General features: G+C 36.3%; 3 protein-coding genes across 3 annotated transcripts; 1 reads left to right on the plus strand and 2 right to left on the minus strand.

The window, feature by feature from the left end:
* Window positions 1-9,770: 9,770 nt before the first annotated feature.
* On the minus strand, window positions 9,771-10,708 carry LOC132607961 (uncharacterized). The gene is made up of 2 exons (XM_060322042.1): window positions 9,959-10,708; window positions 9,771-9,875 (listed from the first exon to the last, which is right to left on the minus strand). The coding sequence occupies exons 1-2, from the start codon at window positions 10,706-10,708 to the stop codon at window positions 9,771-9,773; spliced, it is 855 nt and encodes a 284-aa protein (XP_060178025.1).
* A 1,094-nt stretch (window positions 10,709-11,802) lies between these two features.
* On the minus strand, window positions 11,803-12,729 carry LOC132607962 (uncharacterized). The gene has a single exon (XM_060322043.1). It carries the CDS (start codon window positions 12,727-12,729, stop codon window positions 11,803-11,805), a length of 927 nt encoding a protein of 308 aa, XP_060178026.1.
* Window positions 12,730-14,091: 1,362 nt separating this feature from the next.
* Window positions 14,092-17,252, plus strand: LOC132606308 (5'-adenylylsulfate reductase 3, chloroplastic-like). Its single transcript, XM_060319751.1, has 5 exons — window positions 14,092-14,247; window positions 14,374-14,529; window positions 14,746-14,875; window positions 15,592-16,402; window positions 16,755-17,252. Exons 1-5 carry the CDS (start codon window positions 14,199-14,201, stop codon window positions 16,983-16,985), a joined length of 1,377 nt encoding a protein of 458 aa, XP_060175734.1. The 5' UTR covers window positions 14,092-14,198; the 3' UTR covers window positions 16,986-17,252.
* The last annotated feature ends 4,610 nt before the right edge of the window (window positions 17,253-21,862 follow it).

Consider the following 21,862-nt stretch of genomic DNA (forward strand, 5'->3'; position numbering starts at 1 on the left):
TCCAAGCCACCCAATGTCTGCTCTTGCCCCCAATAGTATTGCTCCAAAAAAACTGAGCAAACATCTTGTGAATTTGCCTGATGATCCCACTAGGAGGGTTAACAGCTGATAACATGTGTATTGGCATGCTTTAAAGCACATGTTTAATAAGAATTGCCCTTCCTCCAAAAGATAACATTTTACCCTTCCATCCTTGTAATCTATTCATGATTTTAAGGATCAAAAAATTAAAGAATTCCTTCTTCCTCCTACAATGATAAATAGGGCAGCCCAAATACATAAAAAGAAATTCTTTTCTATTAATGCCAGTTACAATCTCAACTGTGATACTAATGTCCCCTGGGACATTATTATGCATATAAATAGCACTTTTGTCCATATTAATCTTTTGACCAAAAGTCTGCTCGTAATTCTTCAAAATCCCCATTATCTTTTGCAAAGATACCACATCTGCTGAAGTAAAGATGATCATGTCATCAGCATAGGCAAGATGAGTTACTTTTGGACTCTATTTAGGCATAACAAAACCCTTAAACTGAATATTCTGATGAAGTGCATTCAGACTCCTAGATAAGACCTCAGCTGCTAGGATAAATAAAGTAGGGGAAAGAGGGTCCCCTTGCTTTACTCCTCTGGTAGATTGGAAGTGTCACGACCCAGCTAGGGGCCACGACGGGTACCCGGAGCAATTACCGAGCACCGCTCACTCTACTGCTTGTCTTGCTCATTTAATACTCTTTTATCAATTTTACACATCAGTTATAGGAAAATCATATTTAATCAAAACATAAATACTTTATATACATTTGCCTCTTGGCCATCAAAATAATATACATACATATGAAAACATCTTGTGAGACCATCTAACCCACACTGCGTATCTACGAGCCTCTAGAAACATAATGAGTACATAGACGGAACAAGATTCCGTCATGCCCAAAATATGCATATATGAATGTACATCAAAAGAATAGCCATAAGCACCTCCGAACAATGGAGTGCTATCTATCAGCCGACAGCTACTGAGGACCTGGGCCAAGCTCTCCTCCCTGTCTACCTGTGGGCATGAACACAGCGTCCGAAGAAAGGACGTCAGTACGAATATTGTACCGAGTATGAGAGGCATACATAATGAAAAGAGACATCAATAATATGAGAATAACATCAACATGAGACATCTGGATCTGACCGATAATCATAAATGAAGTAATGCATGCTATCTTACTCATACTCATCATCATAACATGTATGCATCATATGCAAGCTGCCCGTCCATGTCGGAACGGTGTGATAATCAATAATATTAGCCCGCGTCCAGGCCTCCCGCGTCCGGGGTACCATCTCATGCCGCCCACTAGTGGTGTCTGCCCACGCCCGTAGGTCGTGGTGTATCCGTATCACCGCCCGCCGAAGCGGTGTCTGCCTGGCCAACTAGGCCCGGTGTGAATGCAATCATGACATGCTTAACGTAAATACTCATAGTAATATGCTTATCATAAAATACTTATCTTATCATAATGCGTATACAAGACTCATGATCAACTTTACTCTATCGGGGTGACGTAAGGTCGTGATCCCCCGGTTACATTATGGAACCATTACGAACATTCTGCCTCACCTTGAAAGGACTAGTACATAAGGTGAGTGTAGGCAAGAAATAACATCATCATAATTCTAGTGTCATCGTATCGTATAACTTATCTCATATAGACATTCATAGGTATAAGCTTTTAACTTCTTAGAATATAAGAACTCATGAAAGGAGTAGGGATTCAAGATAAAAGATTCATGCCATTAGAAAGAAGGACTTGCCTCACATACCTTGGTCGTTTAGCTAAGATATCGCTCACTTGTTCTCCATCGATATCACGTCGTTACCTTCATAAGAGAATTCGTATCAACATTAGTAAACTAACTAGAAGAACGCATCGCTAATTCTAGGAAAAGTCGGACAACGCTTCCTTCGCTAATACTACTTTTCTCATGTTTTATATCAACTCCCAATATTCATAATATTATTCGCAATATCATAATCGACAATCGTCATTTACGTACATTTGGCAAAATCCACCATTTTCCTCCAATTTTCCCTTATTTCTACTTCTAGCTCATCCTTGCGTTTTCATGCATTTAATGCTTGTTTCATGATATAAACATCAGTTATAACGTATTTGTACTCACAAAACTTCAATATTCATAGTTCAATTCCACTATCATTCATTTATGTCACTATTCACTCAATAATGACCCATTTCTATGTTCTTCTACATTTCAAGTGTCTAAGCTTTCCAATACTTCAGACAACATGGAATAATCATGAAACTTACCTTGGATGATGGTTGAACAATCCTTAAGTTGAAATACTTCAATTAGCCAAAACCCTAGTTCCACCTTCTTTGAAATTTCTTCACTTAGATGATCCTTTATTGTGTTCTTACACTTGATTCCATGAATTTGGTGTTGATAATCTTAATGGTTCCTTTGATCCTTTTGAATTCTTGTGGAGGAAGTATTTGGAGAGTTCTAAAAGTCTCTTGAGTGGTTGAATGAATAATGAATTAAAATGAGGCTTAAGTCCCCTTTAAAAATCACAAAATCTGATCTTTAATGAATTCTTGTCGGGATGAACAGTGGTAGTAAACCACCATATACGGACCGTATTTTGATTTACGGTCCGTCCTCCATGGCCGTATTTAATCATTTCAAGGACAGAAAGTTTTGGCTGAGGAACATGGCATTTTACGACCTGGTTTACGGTCCGTAAACCAGTTTACGGGCCGTAAACTGGGTCGTATTTAACCATATCATCACTGGGCAGAACTTGAGATTTTTGGCAAGCTAAAGGACGATTGCACTATACGGTCCGTAAATTACTTTACGGGTCGTATAGTGCCATATACGACCACTGGGCTAAAACATTTTCGCGACTTTCTTATTTCCAAAAATTCTTAATTAGCCATTCCCGACTTAATAAAACATCATTCACTCAAACTCTTCATCATTCCACTCATCATACAAGTACGGAGAAATTTCCGAGGTGTAACAGGAAGAAACCTTGTTGCTACCCATTTACCAACACAGAGTACCAGTTATTGTTAACAATCCTGTAGACCATGTCTATAATCTTCTCTGAGAATCCCATCTGCCTAAGTACCTTAGTTAAGAACAACCAAGATACCCTTTCATAGGCCTTTGCCATATCCAGCTTAATTATAACATTTGCATCTTTTGTCCTCAGCCTTATATCAGATACAATTTCTTGAGTCAACAGTATATTCTCCACAATACTTCTATCTTTAACAAATCCAGATTGATTGAGTGATATAATATCAGATAATTTTGATACCAATCTCTCATGAATCAGTCTAGAAAATATGTTGTTCACAAAGTTGCTCAAACAAGTTGGTCTCATATCAGAGAAGGTGTTAACCATCTCTTTCTTTGGTAATAAGACCAGATTAGTATGAGTAACAAACTTGGGCAGTTCTGCTCCACAAAAGAAAGCCTTTATCATATTGGTAACATCCTCTCCAATGATTTCCCAGCAAACTTGATAAAATACACCAGTAAAACCATCAGGTCCTCCTGCACTCTCTCCATTTAGTTGAAAAACCACTGCCTTCACATCTTCTTTAGTTGGTTCTGTTTCAAACCACAAATTATCTTTCTCAAAAACCATTCTGGGCAAATGATAACGTCCAAATTCACTCCTCAAAGAGAAAGTGTACACGGTCGTATGCAATATAATTTACCCAACTATGAGTCGGGGTCGATCCCACAGGGAACAATATGCTAGGCGATTAAGAAAGTAAGGAACTTTCACCAACTAAGCTAAAGCCAAACGACAGAAAATATTTTGGTTTTTTTTTTAGAGAAATATAACTAATGCAAAAATGTAAACTAACCTAGAAAGCAAGTAAAATGATCAATGGCCACAAGCATGGATACAAGGGAAACTACGCTCAAGTAACGATTCAATGTACTTCATGATTTACAAATAATGGTGAGTTTATATTACTTAGCCTCGGATAATGACTCTAAATTAGCTTCTTCCGAAGACTAACTAGACTACCTAATTAAATATCCCTAAAGCAATTAGGAGCATTAAGAACACCCGAATATGGCTACAAGTGGTGTCGCCTATCCCTAGGTCGATTTCCATTAGATGAGGGTTAACGCCCCAAATTCTTGTTAATTAATCTTTCCCAATCCCGAGTTTGCCTCTTCCAAGTTTAAATCGAAATAAATAGGCAAGTCTTAGGGTTAGCTACTCCCTTAAGAATCATTCACAATGAGATTAATTAAAGAAACAATAACCCACTTTATTAGGAATAAAATCATTCAACACATAAGCAAAACAAGAGATTCAATCCAAACTTAAACAATGTATACTTCCATAAACAAGGTTCAAGTATTGAAATGAAATACTACACACATAAATATTCAATACAAAACAAGAAATTGAAGAAAGGATTAAGAAATATCTCATTAAAGTGCTTCCAACCTTCTCCTCCAATGGTGTTGGTGATGAAACCCTAGCCTCCATGTTTATGTGTTATGCCAAAGATGATAATGTTTTCCCCCAAGTCTTCCTTTTATGTTTCCCCCATTTTTCCAAGTCCAAAAAATGACAAAATATGCCCCAGATTTTCGTTTTTGCAGTTCTGCCTGTTTTTTGCAAATCTGTCCCATTTTTGCAAAACTGTCCACTTTTGACAGTTTTGCAAAACTGTGTAGTTTTTGTCCAATTTGGCCTCTTTTTGACTTTATTTTCGCTTGGTTTCTTCATCACTTCTAAATCACATAAACCTATAAAATGGAAGTAAACAACATTAAATGCACTATTTTTTTAATCAAAACATAGCAACAATCTAAGATTAAAGAAGAAATAAGTTGGTAAAATACCAACTTATCAAACCCCCAAACTTAAACTATTGCTTGTCCTCAAGCAAATCAAATTATAATTTCCTTCAAAGGACTCTATTCAAAAGTGCACCAACATCATACCAAGTCAAAAAGGTCTACTTTAAGCACAAACACATGACTTTGATTGGTACCAACAATTAATCCAAAACATATGAATCACCAACTTCTTCTCAAAAAAACTTCATTTTCATTTCAAGTGCTCAAACACCAAGTTAATCAAAGTAGCAATCACGTCATGACACTAAAGCTTCAAAATTTGCCTCATTATCACAAAACAACTTTCTTTTGTTCATTCCTCTCAATGGAAAAAATTCACAACTTAAATTCTCATGTGCCCTCACACTCAAGAGAGAATCCCACACTTAGAAAATATAATTCAAATGAGATATCAAATAGAAATAATTAACTCTCTCTCACACAAAGATGTTCAAATGCACACAAGTAGTACCATAAGCTTGCCCTTCATGTATTTCTCCACTAATGTAGACACACTTGGTTCAAAATCAATTAGGACTTAAAGGGTTGTAATTTAGGCTTTTGGTTAAGGTAGGGCACAATTTGGGTAAAAGTGACTCAAAACCTCCCTTAGCACTATAATTTTCAACATTCAACGCACACTTCCTTTGAAACTTTTTCACCCCTTTCTTCATTTTTTCATTTCACCACTTAGTCTTCCCATTAATCACAACTCTTTATTCTTCCTTCATTTTTCTTTTTTTTTCTTTTTCAAAATAACAAGGAAGTTTTCAAAAAAAAATTTCTTTCACCTTTTCACCTTTAAAGTAACTCCCTCATAACAACTTTTCCAACCATCACCCCCAAACTTAGGCTTTTAGCCTATGTTTGCACTTTCAACGCACTTAAAGAGGTAGAGTACCAAAAGATGGATCAATGAAGAACAAGGTAAAGCTTGTAACATGGTTTTCAAAGAAAAGGTTAAAGGCTCAAAAGGGGTTAACTAGGGAAAACATGCAAGGGTAGGATATTTAAGGGGCAAAAACGGTCTAAGGAAGGCCTAACATCATTTTTTAAACCAAGTGTAGTCTAGGATTTCGCCTTGAAACACATTCCGGGCAAGTTCTAGACCACAAGTAATGCAAAAGAACTCACAAAACCTCACTACACATGGCACATGCAAACTCAAGTGAAATATGTATCCAAGAACCAATTGAAACAAATGAACTCAAAAAGTCACTCATAGCCTAAAGAGACTAATTAGTGAAAGTAAGAGCCAAAAATTGAATCTAAAAGTCACAACAAGAAACCTTACTTCAATCATTTTTCTTTTTCAAAAATCAAGAATTCACATGCCAAGGTTTAAATAAGTTGGTACCAAGCAAGCCAAAAATTAGCCAAGGGGCAAAAAATCACATCCCAACACCATTTTTACTCCTAAACTACCTAACTAAGAACGGAAATAAAATAATAAAAGTGACTAATCTACAACATGCCAAAAGAACGAAATTTTTAGAAATTTGAGCAAGTTCCATTTGTAACGTTTATCCACAGTCATAAAACAAGCCCGACAAGGACACACAATCAAGCATAACCAAAATATAACGTGCTACCACATGTCACCCCCAACTAAAAATATTGCAGTGTCCTCACTGCACAATGACAACAAAGGACAGTTTTGCAGAAGCAAAAACTGAACAGTTTTTCAGAAACTGGACAGTTTTGCAGAAACTGGACAATTTTTTTGCAGAAACTGGACAGTTTTGCAGAAGCAAAAACTGGACAGTTTTTCAGAAACTGGACAGTTTTGCAGAAACTGGACAGTTTCTGCAATTTTCAACAGCTACTGGTTTGGGGCTGTCCGGAAATCCGACCTGCTCAAAACAACTCCAAAAATTTTGAAACTTTGCAGATTAATCAAAAACCATAAGCAAAACCATTCCAAAAAATCAAATTTCAAAAATGATTTAAAATTTTTAAAACGATGGGTTGCCTCCCACCAAGCGCTTAAGTTAACGTCGCGGCACGACGGTTACCTTTACCACTTTTCCTTCCATTTGGAAGATATGAATTTGCGCCCCAATTTTGAATCAAGATCATGATGACGCTCATGGGGCGGTGGTAAATAGATGAACAAGCCAAACGTTAATTTCTTCATTTTGCACTTCTTGGCTTTTAAATGAGGAATGTCATTTTGCCTTCTTACTCTTTCGAATTGCAAGATGTAAGGCACTTGTCTTTCTTCTTCACCATCCAACATGGATGTATGTGGCTCAATTCCCATATCACCATACAAATCCAATGTTGAAAAATGCTTGGAGTGAGACTTCAACCTCCCAATTTGCAAATTTTTCCGGATTTTGACATTCTCATTTTCCCCCAAACTAGAGTCAACTTCCACCATTTTTCTCAAGACAACGGTTGACTCCAATTTCTTTTCTTCTTTGGCATCTCTAATGAAAAAGGATTCGTTTGGAGGATTTTCAATTCTTGATTCCTCCTTTTCACGATTGGCCTCCAACATGGGCATTCTCTCCTCATATTGAGCATTTGAGAATTCTTCTTGATTTTGTTCAAATGCCCACGGAAGGTTTTTGTATTCATTCATCAAGCCATTTTGGAGACTAGTTTCCAAGTACTCCTCCAAGGCTTTTTGCTTTTCATTTCCTCCTTCAAGTAGGCATTCCATCATGGGCTTGAACTCTCCATTTTGTCCATTCTCAACTTCTTCCACTTCCATTTCCCTATCATTGTCACAACAAAAAGTAGAATCGTCATAGTGGGGGTTCGGGGAAGGGAAGGACACATAAACACAATTAGCCCAATGGCCATTTTGACCACCACATCTATCACATATGCTCCACTCATGGGTTCGAGATTGTGCGCACAATCCTCCCCCGGGAGACTTTAAACAATTTTTCCAAGAGTGGGGTCCTCCACAATAGGGACAAGGGTCATCAAAGTATGAACAACTACCATCCAACCAATTTTCATTATATGATGCCATTATTTTTTTTGGACAGTTTTGCAGAAGCAAAAACTGGACAGTTCTGCAGAAGCAAAAACTGGACAGTTCTGCAAAAACTGGACAGTTCTTCAGAAACTGGACAGTTTTGCAGAAGCAAAAATTGGACAGTTTTGCAAAAACTGGACAATTCTGCAGAAACTGTGCAGTTTAGCACAAACTGCTCAGTTTTTTTTTTAAAGATAAAATAAAGCAAAGAAAGTTTGGACCAAAGCAAGTTAGCTTAAATCCTAAACTAACCCAAATACGCCAAATTGTCCCCCGGCAACGCCGCCATTTTTTATAACGTCCAAATTCACTCCTCAAAGAGAAAGTGTACACGGTCGTATGCAATATAATTTACCCAACTATGAGTCGGGGTCGATCCCACAGGGAACAATATGCTAGGCGATTAAGAAAGTAAGAAACTTTCACCAACTAAGCTAAAACCAAACGACAGAAAATATTTTTTTTTTTTTTTTAGAGAAATATAACTAATGCAAAAATGTAAACTAACCTAGAAAGCAAGTAAAATGATCAATGGCCACAAGCATGGATACAAGGGAAACTACGCTCAAGTAACGATCCAATGTACTTCATGATTTACAAATAATGGTGAGTTTATATTACTTAGCCTCGAATAATGACTCTAAATTAGCTTCTTCCGAAGACTAACTAGACTACCTAATTGAATATCCCTAAAGCAATTAGGAGCATTAAGAACACCCGAATATGGCTACAAGTGGTGTCGCTTATCCCTAGGTCGATTTCCATTAGATGAGGGTTAACGCCCCAAATTCTTGTTAATTAATCTTTCTCAATCCCGAGTTTGCCTCTTCCAAGTTTAAATCGAAATAAATAGGCAAGTCTTAGAGTTAGCTACTCTCTTAAGAATCATTCAAAATGAGATTAATTAAAGAAACAATAACCCACTTCATTAGGAATAAAATCATTCAACACATAAGCAAAATAAGAGATTCAATCCAAACTTAAACAATGTATACTTCCATAAACAAGGTTCAAGTATTGAAATGAAATACTACACACATAAATATTCAATACAAAACAAGAAATTGAAGAAAGGATTAAGAAATATCTCATTAAAGTGCTTCCAATCTTCTCCTCCAATGGTGTTGGTGATGAAATCCTAGCCTCCAAGTTTATGTGTTATGCCAAAGATGATAATGTTTTCCCCCAAGTCTTCCTTTTATGTTTCCCCCATTTTTCCAAGTCCAAAAAATGACAAAATATGCCCCAGATTTTCGTTTTTGCAGTTCTGCCCGTTTTTTGCAAATCTGTCCCATTTTTGCAAAACTGTCCACTTTTGACAGTTTTGCAAAACTGTGCAGTTTTTGTCCAATTTGGCCTCTTTTTTACTTTATTTTCGCTTGGTTTCTTCATCACTTCTAAATCACATAAACCTATAAAATGGAAGTAAACAACATTAAATGCACTATTTTTTTAATCAAAACATAGCAACAATCTAAGATTAAAGAAGAAATAAGTTGGTAAAATACCAACTTATCAGCAAATGATTTAGAATTTCAAAATCTTTTGGATCTTCTTCCTTTGTAAATTGAGAAGTGTAGAATCTGATGGCTTCAGCAATTATCCCCTCTTCTTCTTCTTCTTCTTCTTCTTCTTCTTCTTCTTCTTCTTCTTCTTCTTCTTTCCAATTCCCATCTTCCCCTTGAATTCTTCTTATTTGCATCCTTTTCCTTCTCCCCTGAACATAGGCATGAAAAAATTTTGTATTTCTATCCCCATCCTGAAACCACTGCATCCCAGCTTTCTGTTTCCAAAATTCTTCCTCTAGATGTAAATATCTGTTTAATTCTGCCTGCACTTTATGCAATTCCTGTCTATTAGTAGGAGTTGGAAGATTCTAAAATTGTGTTTCCTTCACCTTAATGACCTCTTCAAGAGCTTCAATTTCTTGGAATATATTCCCAAAAGTTGCTTTACTCCATTGTGATAAAGCTGCTTTCACCTTTTTCAGTTTATAATGAAAAAGTATGAAAGGATTTGCCATAAAATCAGTTGTCCAATTTTGTTTAATCAACTATATAAAACCTCATTCTTTACCCAAAAGTTCAAAAACTTAAAAGGTTTTTTGATACTTTTATTGTCTCCTGTATAGGAAATTAACATAGGAGCATGATCTGACCCACTCCTCATCAGATGATTGATACCTACACTAGAATACTTTGCTTGTAGCAACTGATTACCCATACATCTATCCAATCTCTTAAAAATACAATCATCACCACTTTGGCCATTCCACCAAGTAAATTTACTTCCACTAAATCCCAAATCTGATATTCCACAGTTCTGGATGCAACCTCTAAAATCCTGAATTTCATTGATGGTTACTGGAAGACCACCAAATTTCTCATCTACTGAAGTTATTGCATTAAAATCACCCCCAATCATCCAAGGAATATCAACTGAAGTAGATAAATCCTCCAGAGAGTCCCACAACTCCAATCTTTCAGCTTGAGTACACTTTGCATACACTAGTGACACTAGCATATCCTTCTGATTTCCTCTAACCCTTAATTTAATGGTTAAATGCTGCCGATGATCCACAATTATGTAATAGTCAAATATATCTTCCACAAAAGCCCAAATCTTACCAGATATATTAACTATTGCATGCTCCATTCCAAGTCTTCTTCTATATTCCTCTATCTTGTCTGAATCTTGACAAGGTTCCATTAAGCCTATAAAACCAAAATGGTATCTTTGATTCAGTTTTATTAACCTTGTAAAAGCTTCCATGGTATTAACAGACCTAATATTCCATATAAGAGCATTCATCATGGTTTATTAAGTTTATTAATCTGCCTTCTAGTATGAACTCCACTCCCAGGTGGAACACTTGTCTCCCTTGATATCTTTTTCTTTGCTTTTCCTCTTCCTTTTTGAAGATACTTTGTTGAAATATCTCCTGCTCTAACAGCTGCTTCCAAATTATGCTCTAAAGTTTGCACATCTAGATCTCTGCTTCCCCCTTCAATATTAAATTTTGATTTTGGCATCTCCTCCCACACTGTTATCTGCCCTGATACTGTTGATTTTCCTTGTTCATGCTGCACCATATTAAGATCATGATTTTCCTTATCCTGTTGTTTCCCTTCTACATTTCCCTGATTGATTGCCTCATTTTCCATATTGTTGGTACTACTATCCCCTGCTTGTTCATTTTCCTCCTGGCTCTTCAAATCCCACCTGCTATGATTTTATTGTAATGCCAATTCTTTGCTTTGACTATCACTCTCCCTTCCCTGCAATATTTGATTTAGATCTGGAGTCTGAAATTTCACCATATTATCATGTGCATCAGATAGTAGTTTTTCCCCTCTGCTTGTGGATGTTGTCTTGCTACTGTTCACACTGGATCGATTTGTACTCTTGTTCTTATGCTCATCCTCCTGCCCTTGATGACTTGTTGTTGCATGTTTTGTTTGAATACTTTTGCCTGGTGTCTGCATTTGGGACTCATTAAGTAAAATACCCTCAACATCATCATTTACTATGTGTTGTTCCCTTGATGTTTGTATGTGTTTGTTATGGTTTTCATCCCCAGATATCATGCTGTCCCCTTTTGGTTGTTCTGTTTCTTGTGTCTTGTTGTCTGTGTCCTTTTCCTGGTTTTTGTGGATATAGAAGCTCTTCTCAATCCATGTTCTAGTATCTTCTTGTGGCACCTATTCTTGATTCACATTGTCCTGATTCTCTGAGACCTCTTCAAGTGCTGCAAATACATTGGTAGTTACCATGATTCCCTCCTTATTCTTTTGTACTGGACTCACTTCCCCAATTATAACACCTGATTTATCCTTCTTGTATTTGCTCCTTCTTTGCATCCATTCTTGTTTACCGGCATTGTACCATCCCCTTCTCCCTTGAATGCCTTATTTATTTTGTGTTTCTGTAGAACCAACTTCTGCATTTTCTTTCCTTACTTCTTCTCTGAATTGCTTTGCTAGTTCAGGATTAAGTACTCTACATTCCTTCTCCTTATGACCTTGGAGTTTGCAGTGTTTGAAATATTTTGGTAAGTAATCATAATTAATCCTTACCCATTTTGATTTAAGTATTCCTGATTCATCCTCTTCAGCAATGTTTATCCTCTTTGGTAGTGTTGCTAATAAATCAACCTCGACTTTGATTTTTGCGCAGCTTGGCCTTGTTTTGTTTGCTGTGGCCAGATCTACAGTTAAAGGTTTTCCAACTGCAGTTGCCATGGAAAACACAGCCTCTTTAGCAAAGAAATTTGGAGGCAGTTCAGGGAAGCTTATCCAAGCTACAGCCCTAGAAGTCTCTTTTTTTGGATTGAACCATGGATCCCATATGAGAGGTCTCATTTGGCAATACATGTCATGCACTTTTAGGTAGTATGCAGGGGTAGACATCATTCTAACATAATCTTCCAGAAAATTTAGTTGGATCAGAATATGTCTTTCATCAAGCAATCCTATGATTGGCACACCTTTAATTCCATATTGTATTGGAATTACCTTCTTGAGTTCTTTAATATCAATATTGTCGTATGAAAACTTTCCAATCACTGCATATTGTAATTTCTCCTTCACTGTCATCTGTTGTATCTCATTGGACTTCCAAGCAATGAATGGTTCCCCATTAATGTATGTAATTTTCTTTGATGGTATTTCGACAGTAGCTGTATCCATAATTGAGGGCTTGAATAAATTGGCATAAGTTTGATTCTGAGTGTTAGGCATAGACTTTTCAGTATGTAAAAATGTAGGTTGTGGAGTTAGAGTGTTGGTTGTATTCTGGGTTACCGGTGGAGGTTGTCCACCGGTTGGTTCGGCCATTCCGACCAGTAATGGTGGCGGCTAGGGTTTGGGTTAATAGAGAGCTTTTTTTCAATTGTGACTTTTGATAATTTTTCTTCTCTCCATTCCCTTTCCATCTAATAGTACTCCTACATGACTGGTAATTTCAGCAATATTTCATTCAAGTTTTTAATACTATGTTTGACTTTTTTGATCTTGGATTTGGATTCACTAGACAAATAAACCTTAGAAAAAAGAAAGTAAAATTATAAAATTATATAACCATTACTTTTTTCAATCTAACATAAGATAATACATTTTTATTTTGATAATTTGTTGGACTTAAGGACAAAAATTAAATCATGTTCAGATAAAAATAAGATTTTCTGCACATATGCACCAAACAATATTTTATTTTTTTGGTAGTAAACTGTTTTTTTGTACTTAAATATTGCATATGTAATTGAAAAAAATACATATAAACTTTAATATATTTAAGTTGTATAACAATTAGCAAGTTCTGTAATTTACAAGAAAATAAATATTGCATCTAATGAAAAGTTGCGCCTAATGTATCACTCTAGGTCAAATATTTTAATTCTAAAATAATATATATTTTAAAGATTTTCATTCCACAATTAAATATTCAATATAAAGCCAAGAAAGGGAAACTTTGAAATATTGGATAAGTTTTATCATTAAAAAAAGTTTGGTTACAAAAAGTTGAAAATAAGAGTGGTGAGCGTAATATCAGAAACCACAGGGGAAGTTAGTGTTATAAGACTTAACTTGAGGGTAGGTCTACGCAATTATTCCTACTTTATTGAAAAAATCATGGCATGCCAATTAGAAGAGAGGGAAAGTTTTTTGTGTTTAATATATTTTGAGGAAAATAGTAACAGTTGGGTAATATTTTAATCCTAAAGAAATAAAAGTGATATTTTTGTACAATTTTCAATACATGAGTGATCTTTTAGGGAATTTACACTCTTCTAAACCATTAGAGAGAAGAATTATTTTAGAAAAATAATTATTACAAAATTCATTAATTTTGGACCATAGAAAAAGTGCTAAGAATCATTTATTCTGAAATAAAGAAAGTATTCATAAAAAGATGAAATTAATTTTTTTTCTCCCGGAAAATTTGAATATGTGGAGTACACCACGTTACTGATAAATATGAAAAAAACAAATATAAGAGTAGGCAAAATTGAAACATTTTCAAAAAGCTGTAAAATGTCTTTCATCAGCCTTCCCACACGGCTGCATGACGGAAGCAGTGATGGACACATTGCCATATAAAATGCCACATCAGACTTTGCATTCAAAATCCAAAACACGTCCAGGTTCAATGTACCTACAAGCTAGCCCTTTTTTCCGGGCCCTTTATAATCCAACCCCATGTTTTTCTCTGTTCAAATCTTGAAATACCCTTCACCTTTTCCATACCCAAATTCATCAACAAATTAATCTTTTCTTCAGTTGTTTTATAAGATCTGTTTTGAGAAATGGCTTTGGCTTTCACTTCTTCAACTGCAATTCATGAACAATCCAAAGGTACCCTTTTCTTTCCTCTTTCCAAGTTTCAGTTTTTACCTTTTAAAATGATAATTCTATCATATGGGTTCAATTTTTCTTGGATTTTTTCCTTACTTTTTTGTTGTTTTTCTTAAATCTTTGCAGTATCCCAATTGGGTAAGTTTCAGCTATTGGATCAAGATAGAATCTCATCAAAATTGTTGAATTTTTCTACAAGGCGCTGTGCTGTGAAGGCATTATATGCTGAGCCTAAAAGGAATGAATCAATGGTTCCATCAGCAGCAAGTATTGTTGCTCCTGGTATGTTTAATTTCCCATTTTTTTTCTCTTACTTTCCATTTTAGTCCTTTTTAAAAAGGATGTCTCTTTGATTCCAACTTTTCACGTGGTACGTTTAGGAGCACAGAATTAAAGGGCATTTTGGTACATTCTATTTATCTTTAATTTAAACTGAGAACGAGACAAACAAATGGGTAATTCTTTTGTAATGAAATTGATTGTGTTGTGTACATGCAGAGGTAGAAGAGAAAGTAGTGGAGGCAGAGGATTATGAGAAATTGGCTAAGGATCTTGAAAATGCTTCACCTCTTGAGATTATGGATAATGCCCTTGACAGATTTGGAGATGATATTGCCATTGCTTTCAGGTAATTCTGAGGTTCTGATCTTTCTTAGTATTATTAATGTTGTAGTATTAAGTTGATAGCTTCAGATAAGTTTTATGCTTCAACATTTAAGGTCCTTAGCATTGATAACTCATTTTATTTTTTAAAGTTATGGCTTCATATCTACTTTGTATTGTAGTTTTTGTGTATTTTCACACATAAATTTATGTTCCGTGTTGAAAGCTGGGTTCAGATGAATGAATCCTAGTACTTTGCATACGCTACTGGATAGATTAGACTATTTCACGTCCAAATTATTGTATGAAATCCCATGTAAGTGAAAATACAAGAATTTTAAATTTGAAGCGAGGTAGCAATTTGAAAAAGCTAAATTCATGATTTGAGTAAAAAGAAAAGGTAAACTATCTAAATTTTTTAATTTTATTGAAGTTTCCAGTTGGATAATTTCACGGGCAAAGAATGTTATTGAATGCAATACATGCTTGTAAAGTTATAGATCTTAGCATTTGAAGCTAATGGAATTTTTTGTATCAGTCTGTCGTTGTACGTGTGAATTATCCAACATAGCACCGGCGATCAGTGTAATTGACTGTGTTTTTTCCTTATTGATTGGTGCCAGAGGGAGCTCATTTTGCTTTTCTAGTTTTGCTAATTTATCTTCATAGTTTGCTAGTCCATATTGTATAGAAAATTTACTCCTTAAGGTGATGTTCTTTAACATTAGCTTTATTTTGCAGTGGTGCAGAAGATGTTGCTTTGATCGAGTATGCACATTTAACTGGTAGACCATTTAGAGTGTTCAGCCTTGATACCGGGAGGTTGAATCCAGAGACCTACCAACTTTTTGATGCTGTTGAGAAGCACTATGGTATTCGCATTGAATACATGTTTCCTGATGCTGTTGAAGTTCAGGCCTTAGTAAGGAGCAAAGGTCTTTTCTCATTCTACGAGGATGGCCACCAAGAATGTTGCCGTGTTAGGAAAGTTAGGCCTTTGAGGAGAGCCCTCAAAGGTTTGCGTGCCTGGATCACCGGTCAAAGAAAAGATCAGTCCCCTGGAACTCGATCTGAAGTTCCAGTTGTTCAAGTAGACCCCGCTTTCGAGGGATTGGATGGCGGCTCTGACAGCTTGGTGAAGTGGAACCCGGTGGCTAATGTTAATGGCAAGGATGTATGGAACTTCCTACGTGCGATGAATGTGCCTGTGAATGCTTTGCATTCAAAAGGTTATGTCTCCATTGGATGTGAACCTTGCACCAGGCCGGTCCTTCCTGGGCAACACGAGAGAGAAGGAAGGTGGTGGTGGGAGGATGCGAAGGCCAAGGAATGTGGCTTACACAAAGGAAACATCAAAGATGAAAGTGTTAATGGTAATGGGAACGGGAATGGTGCTGTCCAAGCAAACGGTAGTGCCAATGTTGCTGATATTTTTGACACTAAGGACATTGTTACCTTGAGTAGACCTGGAGTTGAGAACCTATTGAAATTGGAAGACCGACGAGAGCCTTGGCTTGTTGTTCTTTATGCACCCTGGTGCCGCTTCTGCCAGGTACTGTCAAACCTTTCTATAACGGCATCATTTGCCCCAATATTTCTTTGATTGTTATAGTGAAATGTTGTTATGTAGAACATACATATTACAATATACATAACATGAAAATCGGTTCCAAAGTAAACTTGATCGTTATATTGAGATGTTGTTATAGGAAATGACTGTCATAGCGAGGTCTGGCAGTAATTATTTATTTAATATCATCCATTGAATAACTATTACATTCCACCAACACATAGGCTTAGGCCGATGGGTAGTATCACTGAACGTTTCTTGTTGATGGTTATTTTTCTTGTCAAGAATGCTTTGTGGAATCAGCTTGTTGATGTTTACTTATTAATTTTCACAGGCAATGGAAGGATCATATGTTGAATTGGCAGAGAAGTTGGGAGGTTCAGGTGTAAAGGTAGGGAAGTTCAGGGCAGATGGTGAGCAGAAAACATTTGCACAGCAAGAGTTGCAGTTGGGCAGCTTCCCCACAATACTATTCTTTCCTAAACACTCTTCACAGCCAATTAAGTATCCATCAGAAAAGAGGGATGTAGACTCCTTGCTGGCTTTTGTCAATGCTCTTAGATGAAGGCAAATGGTGCTTCATATGTCAGAGTAGTTAATAGAAGAGACACTTGGGTTGTCAATAGAGGTCTTGTATATGTTTGGTATGGTGGCCCTTAACCGCCCCCCCACCCCACCCCACCAAAAAAAGAAAAATTCTGCCATTTATTTCTAAATTTTTTACTTCTTTCCACCCTTTCCTAGTCAAGAGTCTCTGGGGCCTCAATTTTGTGTATCTATGGCAAAGATCTTGGTCTTGCTGCTTTGTCAATATACAAAGGTCTTCTCTGCATTTCTCTCTCTTTCTTTAGTTCTTTTATGATAAAATGTCTTTATGACTGAATAAGTACAGGTTTTTTTAAGCACAATTCGCAGGAGTGCCCTTATTTTGGGGTGGTATTAAATTGGTGGTTTTTAGTTTGTCTTTCGTTAGAACTTTTTGATTTTGGGTTCGAATCTCTGATCAATTAAATTTTTTTAAAAAAATTGCAAGGCAGAGTTTGAATTCGCAAGGTTAAGGCAGAATTTTGCATGATTTGGGCAGAGTTTCAAACTCAACCTTGAGGTCGAGTTTTGGGCAAAATTATTGTGCCTGAAAATTCTACCTTAAAGCAATATTTTAAAGGCAAAATTTTGTCTTGCTAATTTAAACATCTGCTTTGCGAATTTTTTTTTTACTAAGCTGAGGTTCGACCTTAGAATCTCGAAGTATTAGGCGAAGAATTAAAATTAAAGACCACCAATTTGAGGGATTAAAATTAAAGACCACCAATTTGAGGGACAAAAATTAAAGACCAGCCCAGAAGGAGGAGAATACGCGCATAAAAAATGCCAATTAACATGCATATCACTTACAAACTCGGGTCACTTACCGCGCCTCGTTACTTTGGCACATTGCACAAACTAGAGTTTTCGGATAAAATTGAATCATAAAGAAACAGTATCAAATTGCCTTAAACTTGTACTTTTAGAATAAAGCGACAATCCTAACGGATTTAGGCCTCAATTGTTTGCACTTATTGGAGGTCTGAATTTGAATGATTCAGATTTTAGGCTATTAAGTTCATTTATTTGTATTAAGATCTAAGCATTTATTGGGTCTGAATATGTTTTAATCATTAAGATCTTAAACCAAGTCTTAATATCATTAAGAGGTATTCTTGTATGATTTTTTTTTACCACAAGCTCCACCCCAACCCCACCCCTCTACCTCAACTCCACCCCTACCACCCACCCTCCACTCCAACCCCACCCCTCCACCTCAACCACACCAACCCTCCAGTCAACCCCACCCACCCTCCACTCTAACCCCCACTCCCTACCACCCCCACCCGACCAACCCAAATCCCACACTACCCACCACCCACCTCGCTCCCTACCACCCACCCTACCACCAACCCCACACCACCCACCCCACTCTCACTCTCCACTACCCCCATCTCCCACCACCAACCCCACTCCACACCACCCCCACTATCAACACCACCCCCACTACCTCCCACCCCTCACACCAACCACCCACCCCTCCACCTCCACTCACCACCCACCACGACTACAAATCATCTCCATCATTACTAGTGAACATAAGTGTTTCATTTTTTATCAAATAATATTTTATTTTATTGTATTTATTTTATGATATTTAGTTATTTTTTATTTGAATTGTATATTTATTATGTTTAAATGGATACATTATGCACATTCAGATGTTGAAAAACAAATAGCCTTAATCATTCAGTGTTCAGATCTAGAGATAACATCTTAATCATTCAGATGTGCATTCATATTCAAACGTCTTAATGAAAACAAAAGAGGCCTTATTTTGCAAAGTCTAACCAGATCTAAATTAAGTTGGGCTTGACTAAATATATAAACAATTAATCCAAATTGTGTAGTTCATACTAGTAGTGTTTTCAGAGGCGTTTTTTGGGCGAGTCCCACGGCGGGGCTTGCCAAAAACTCTCCGGAGCGCAAATAAAAGGCGTAGATCCAAAGGACGTTTTCCTTTCTTTCTTTTTTGAAAATACATGCTATGCTGCCTCTGCTCTCGTTCGGGCTCCGGGAATCCCTTGCTTTTGGCTAAGGTCTTTATTTACCTTTTTTCATTCACCCCCTCAAAACTACAAATTCACAAACACTACTAGAACGGCACGACAGCAATACCATAACAGATATACTTACCGACAAGAGAGAGCAAGACTGACCTACCCAAGAATGTCCTAGAATTTGGGACGTAAGTCCAGGGCATAAAAGTGTAAGCCCAGGGCGTAAAGGCGTACGGCCTGGATGTTAATTTAATTTTTATTGTTTTAAAAGTATTTTTGCTATAGATTATGATTTTTATTATTATTGTAATTTATCATGTTTTCATGTTGTAATGGTTTTTCTTACAATATATAAATAAAGAAAGTAACTCTCATAGAAAATAACACTGCCATAAATATTTTTCTTTTAGATGATTATGTCTGAAATTGATATTATAGAGATTTCATAAAACTATGTCCTGAAGCAACTTCACCCATTTTTTGTCATTGCTTTTACACTTTTTGTTGCCGTTCTCCTTCTTTGAATATATGAATAAAAGTCCGTGCAAATATTAGTTGAGCGTGGGACAAACTACTAGATTTGGAGATTGATGATGAAGTGAATGAAGATATCATTTCAAAAATTATCTAGGCTATTATCATTTGTTGTGTTGTGACCTTTGTCAAATAATAATTATAATAATTCTTTTTATATTATTGGTGATTTATTTGAATTTACTTGCAGAATTTTAATGAAAACTTTACATTTGCTTATTTTTTTTAGTAATAAAATTATAAAATTGAAGATACATGAGACATACGCCCCATAGATTCATGAGACTTATGCCGCGTGTCTCGGAACTACACCTCGCCCCGTGCTGCGTAAAACGCCTCGCCTCGTGCCCCTGCCTTTTAAAACACTGGTTCATAGTCATATTAATTTGGACTCAAATTTGAAAGTCTTAAGGGATCTACGTTATAGATATCTTTTTAAAGTAGCAGAAAATTATAGGCGTAGAGCTAAAGATAAGTACATATTATTCCTAAATAGACATAAAATGTAAACATTCAAACTTCCTTAGGAAATGCATCTTAATTATTTTTCAAACGTTAGAATCTATTATTAGTAATTCTCTTAAACCTGTCATATTATGCCCTAATTCAGGCATAATAAATCCGAAAATCATTTCCTTTTTCTTTATCTATGCGCTTGGCAATATTAAAAGTGCTTACAAGCTAAAGTAAGTCAAAAATCATAAACTGGTCATCCACAACTTATGAATTTTCAGCTTATAATCAGATACGATTCGGCTTGGGATAAACACCAAATCAAACAACAAATGCGGAAATTAAGATAGATAGAAATTTAGTGATGAGAATAGAAGAAAAGGAGATGAGATTTAGAAGAAATAAGGGAATTAATCAACTACAATTGTGACTAATCAACATAGGAAAGGAAACCTACACCTATTAATCAAGAATTTAAGATGAATTCATTCCAAGGAAGAAGAGACTCAAACTCATACATGGAAATCTAATCCTAGATTATCCAAGAGAAATTCACGGTAAGAGTTAAGGGAATCCACCCACTAATCCTAATGCTAGCTAATCATAGCTAAACTAGCTCCATACAAGGAGAAAACACACTCATAAGAATTTGATCATAAATCTCAAGCTTGAAATGAAAATAGGTTAAGACAAGCTTATATAGTTTTTCTTTTACATGCATAGCCACAATTATTAAACTACTAGTCATATTTGGCATTTAACTACTAAGCCCTATTACAACAAAGGCCCCAAAGTGGCCTTTGCGAAAATAACCCCACATGAGCCCTTTTTCACTTGAATTGCAATCCTAGCCTCTAATTTGCACTCCTAGCCACGAATTGTATTCCTAGCCACGAATTGCACTTCTAGCCACGTGTGCACTTCTAACCACTTTTGTGGCTTCCATCGTTTGGCCTTCATCTCAATCCCCTTCCAAGAAATCATCTACACCCTTGTGGTTTACTCTTCAATTGCCTCCAAAGGCCCCATCTTGCTCATCCAAGGGTGTGTGGAAAGGAAATGTGCATCCAAAGCTCTAGACAGGTTTTAGCCTTCATAATCACCCATGAGCTTCCTAGAATCATATCATCTTCCCCTTCTTCAAAATAATTGGTCCTAAAAATCGAACCTTGCAAAAACCAAGGGAAAATATACGAAAACATGGTCCTCATAGCATGAGGGTTAGCACAATTGACGATAATCTTATTCTCATGCCAAGGATGTGCAAATTTGTGGTACAACCACGTATCAATGATCATCACAAACAATTTCTCCACATATGAGGTATCAAGAAGTTGATTCTTCCAAATATCATGAAATGAGGGTAAGGTAAAGAAGCTAATGGGTTTAAGACAAGAAGTATGCAATGCTACATTGGCCCTAGAATACATGAAGTACATTTGACCCTCTATTTCCAAATTATACCAAGCGCACAAATTCAAGGCATCTCCGGGTCAAAAGGAAAGAGTACCCACATGTCTTGGTCAAGGCAACAACAACATATCCTATTGAGACCCATATCGACATAGGATGCATTCCTAATACAAGTATGGGCATCATCATAAGCAAAAAGATAGTAAAGAAATGTGTCATGCAAAATAAATTTTAAAGAAAGTTGTCATGCAAAACAACTTTCTCATATATAGTGTCATCAAATGTAGCCTCATTACTAGGTTCATGAACAAAATCAAGCATGCGACTAAGATTTTGGACACACAAGGAAGAAGTAGCAATTTGTAAACCAGTCTCACCTTCCTTTCCTAAACATTCCTCCCTAATGAACACATCATCTCCCTTCAAGAGGATGTTCTCATCACAAGGGGGAGGGTCA

This window comes from Lycium barbarum, chromosome 8, assembly GCF_019175385.1.
Source record: "Lycium barbarum isolate Lr01 chromosome 8, ASM1917538v2, whole genome shotgun sequence".
In the NCBI taxonomy this organism is placed as follows: Eukaryota; Viridiplantae; Streptophyta; class Magnoliopsida; order Solanales; family Solanaceae; genus Lycium; species Lycium barbarum.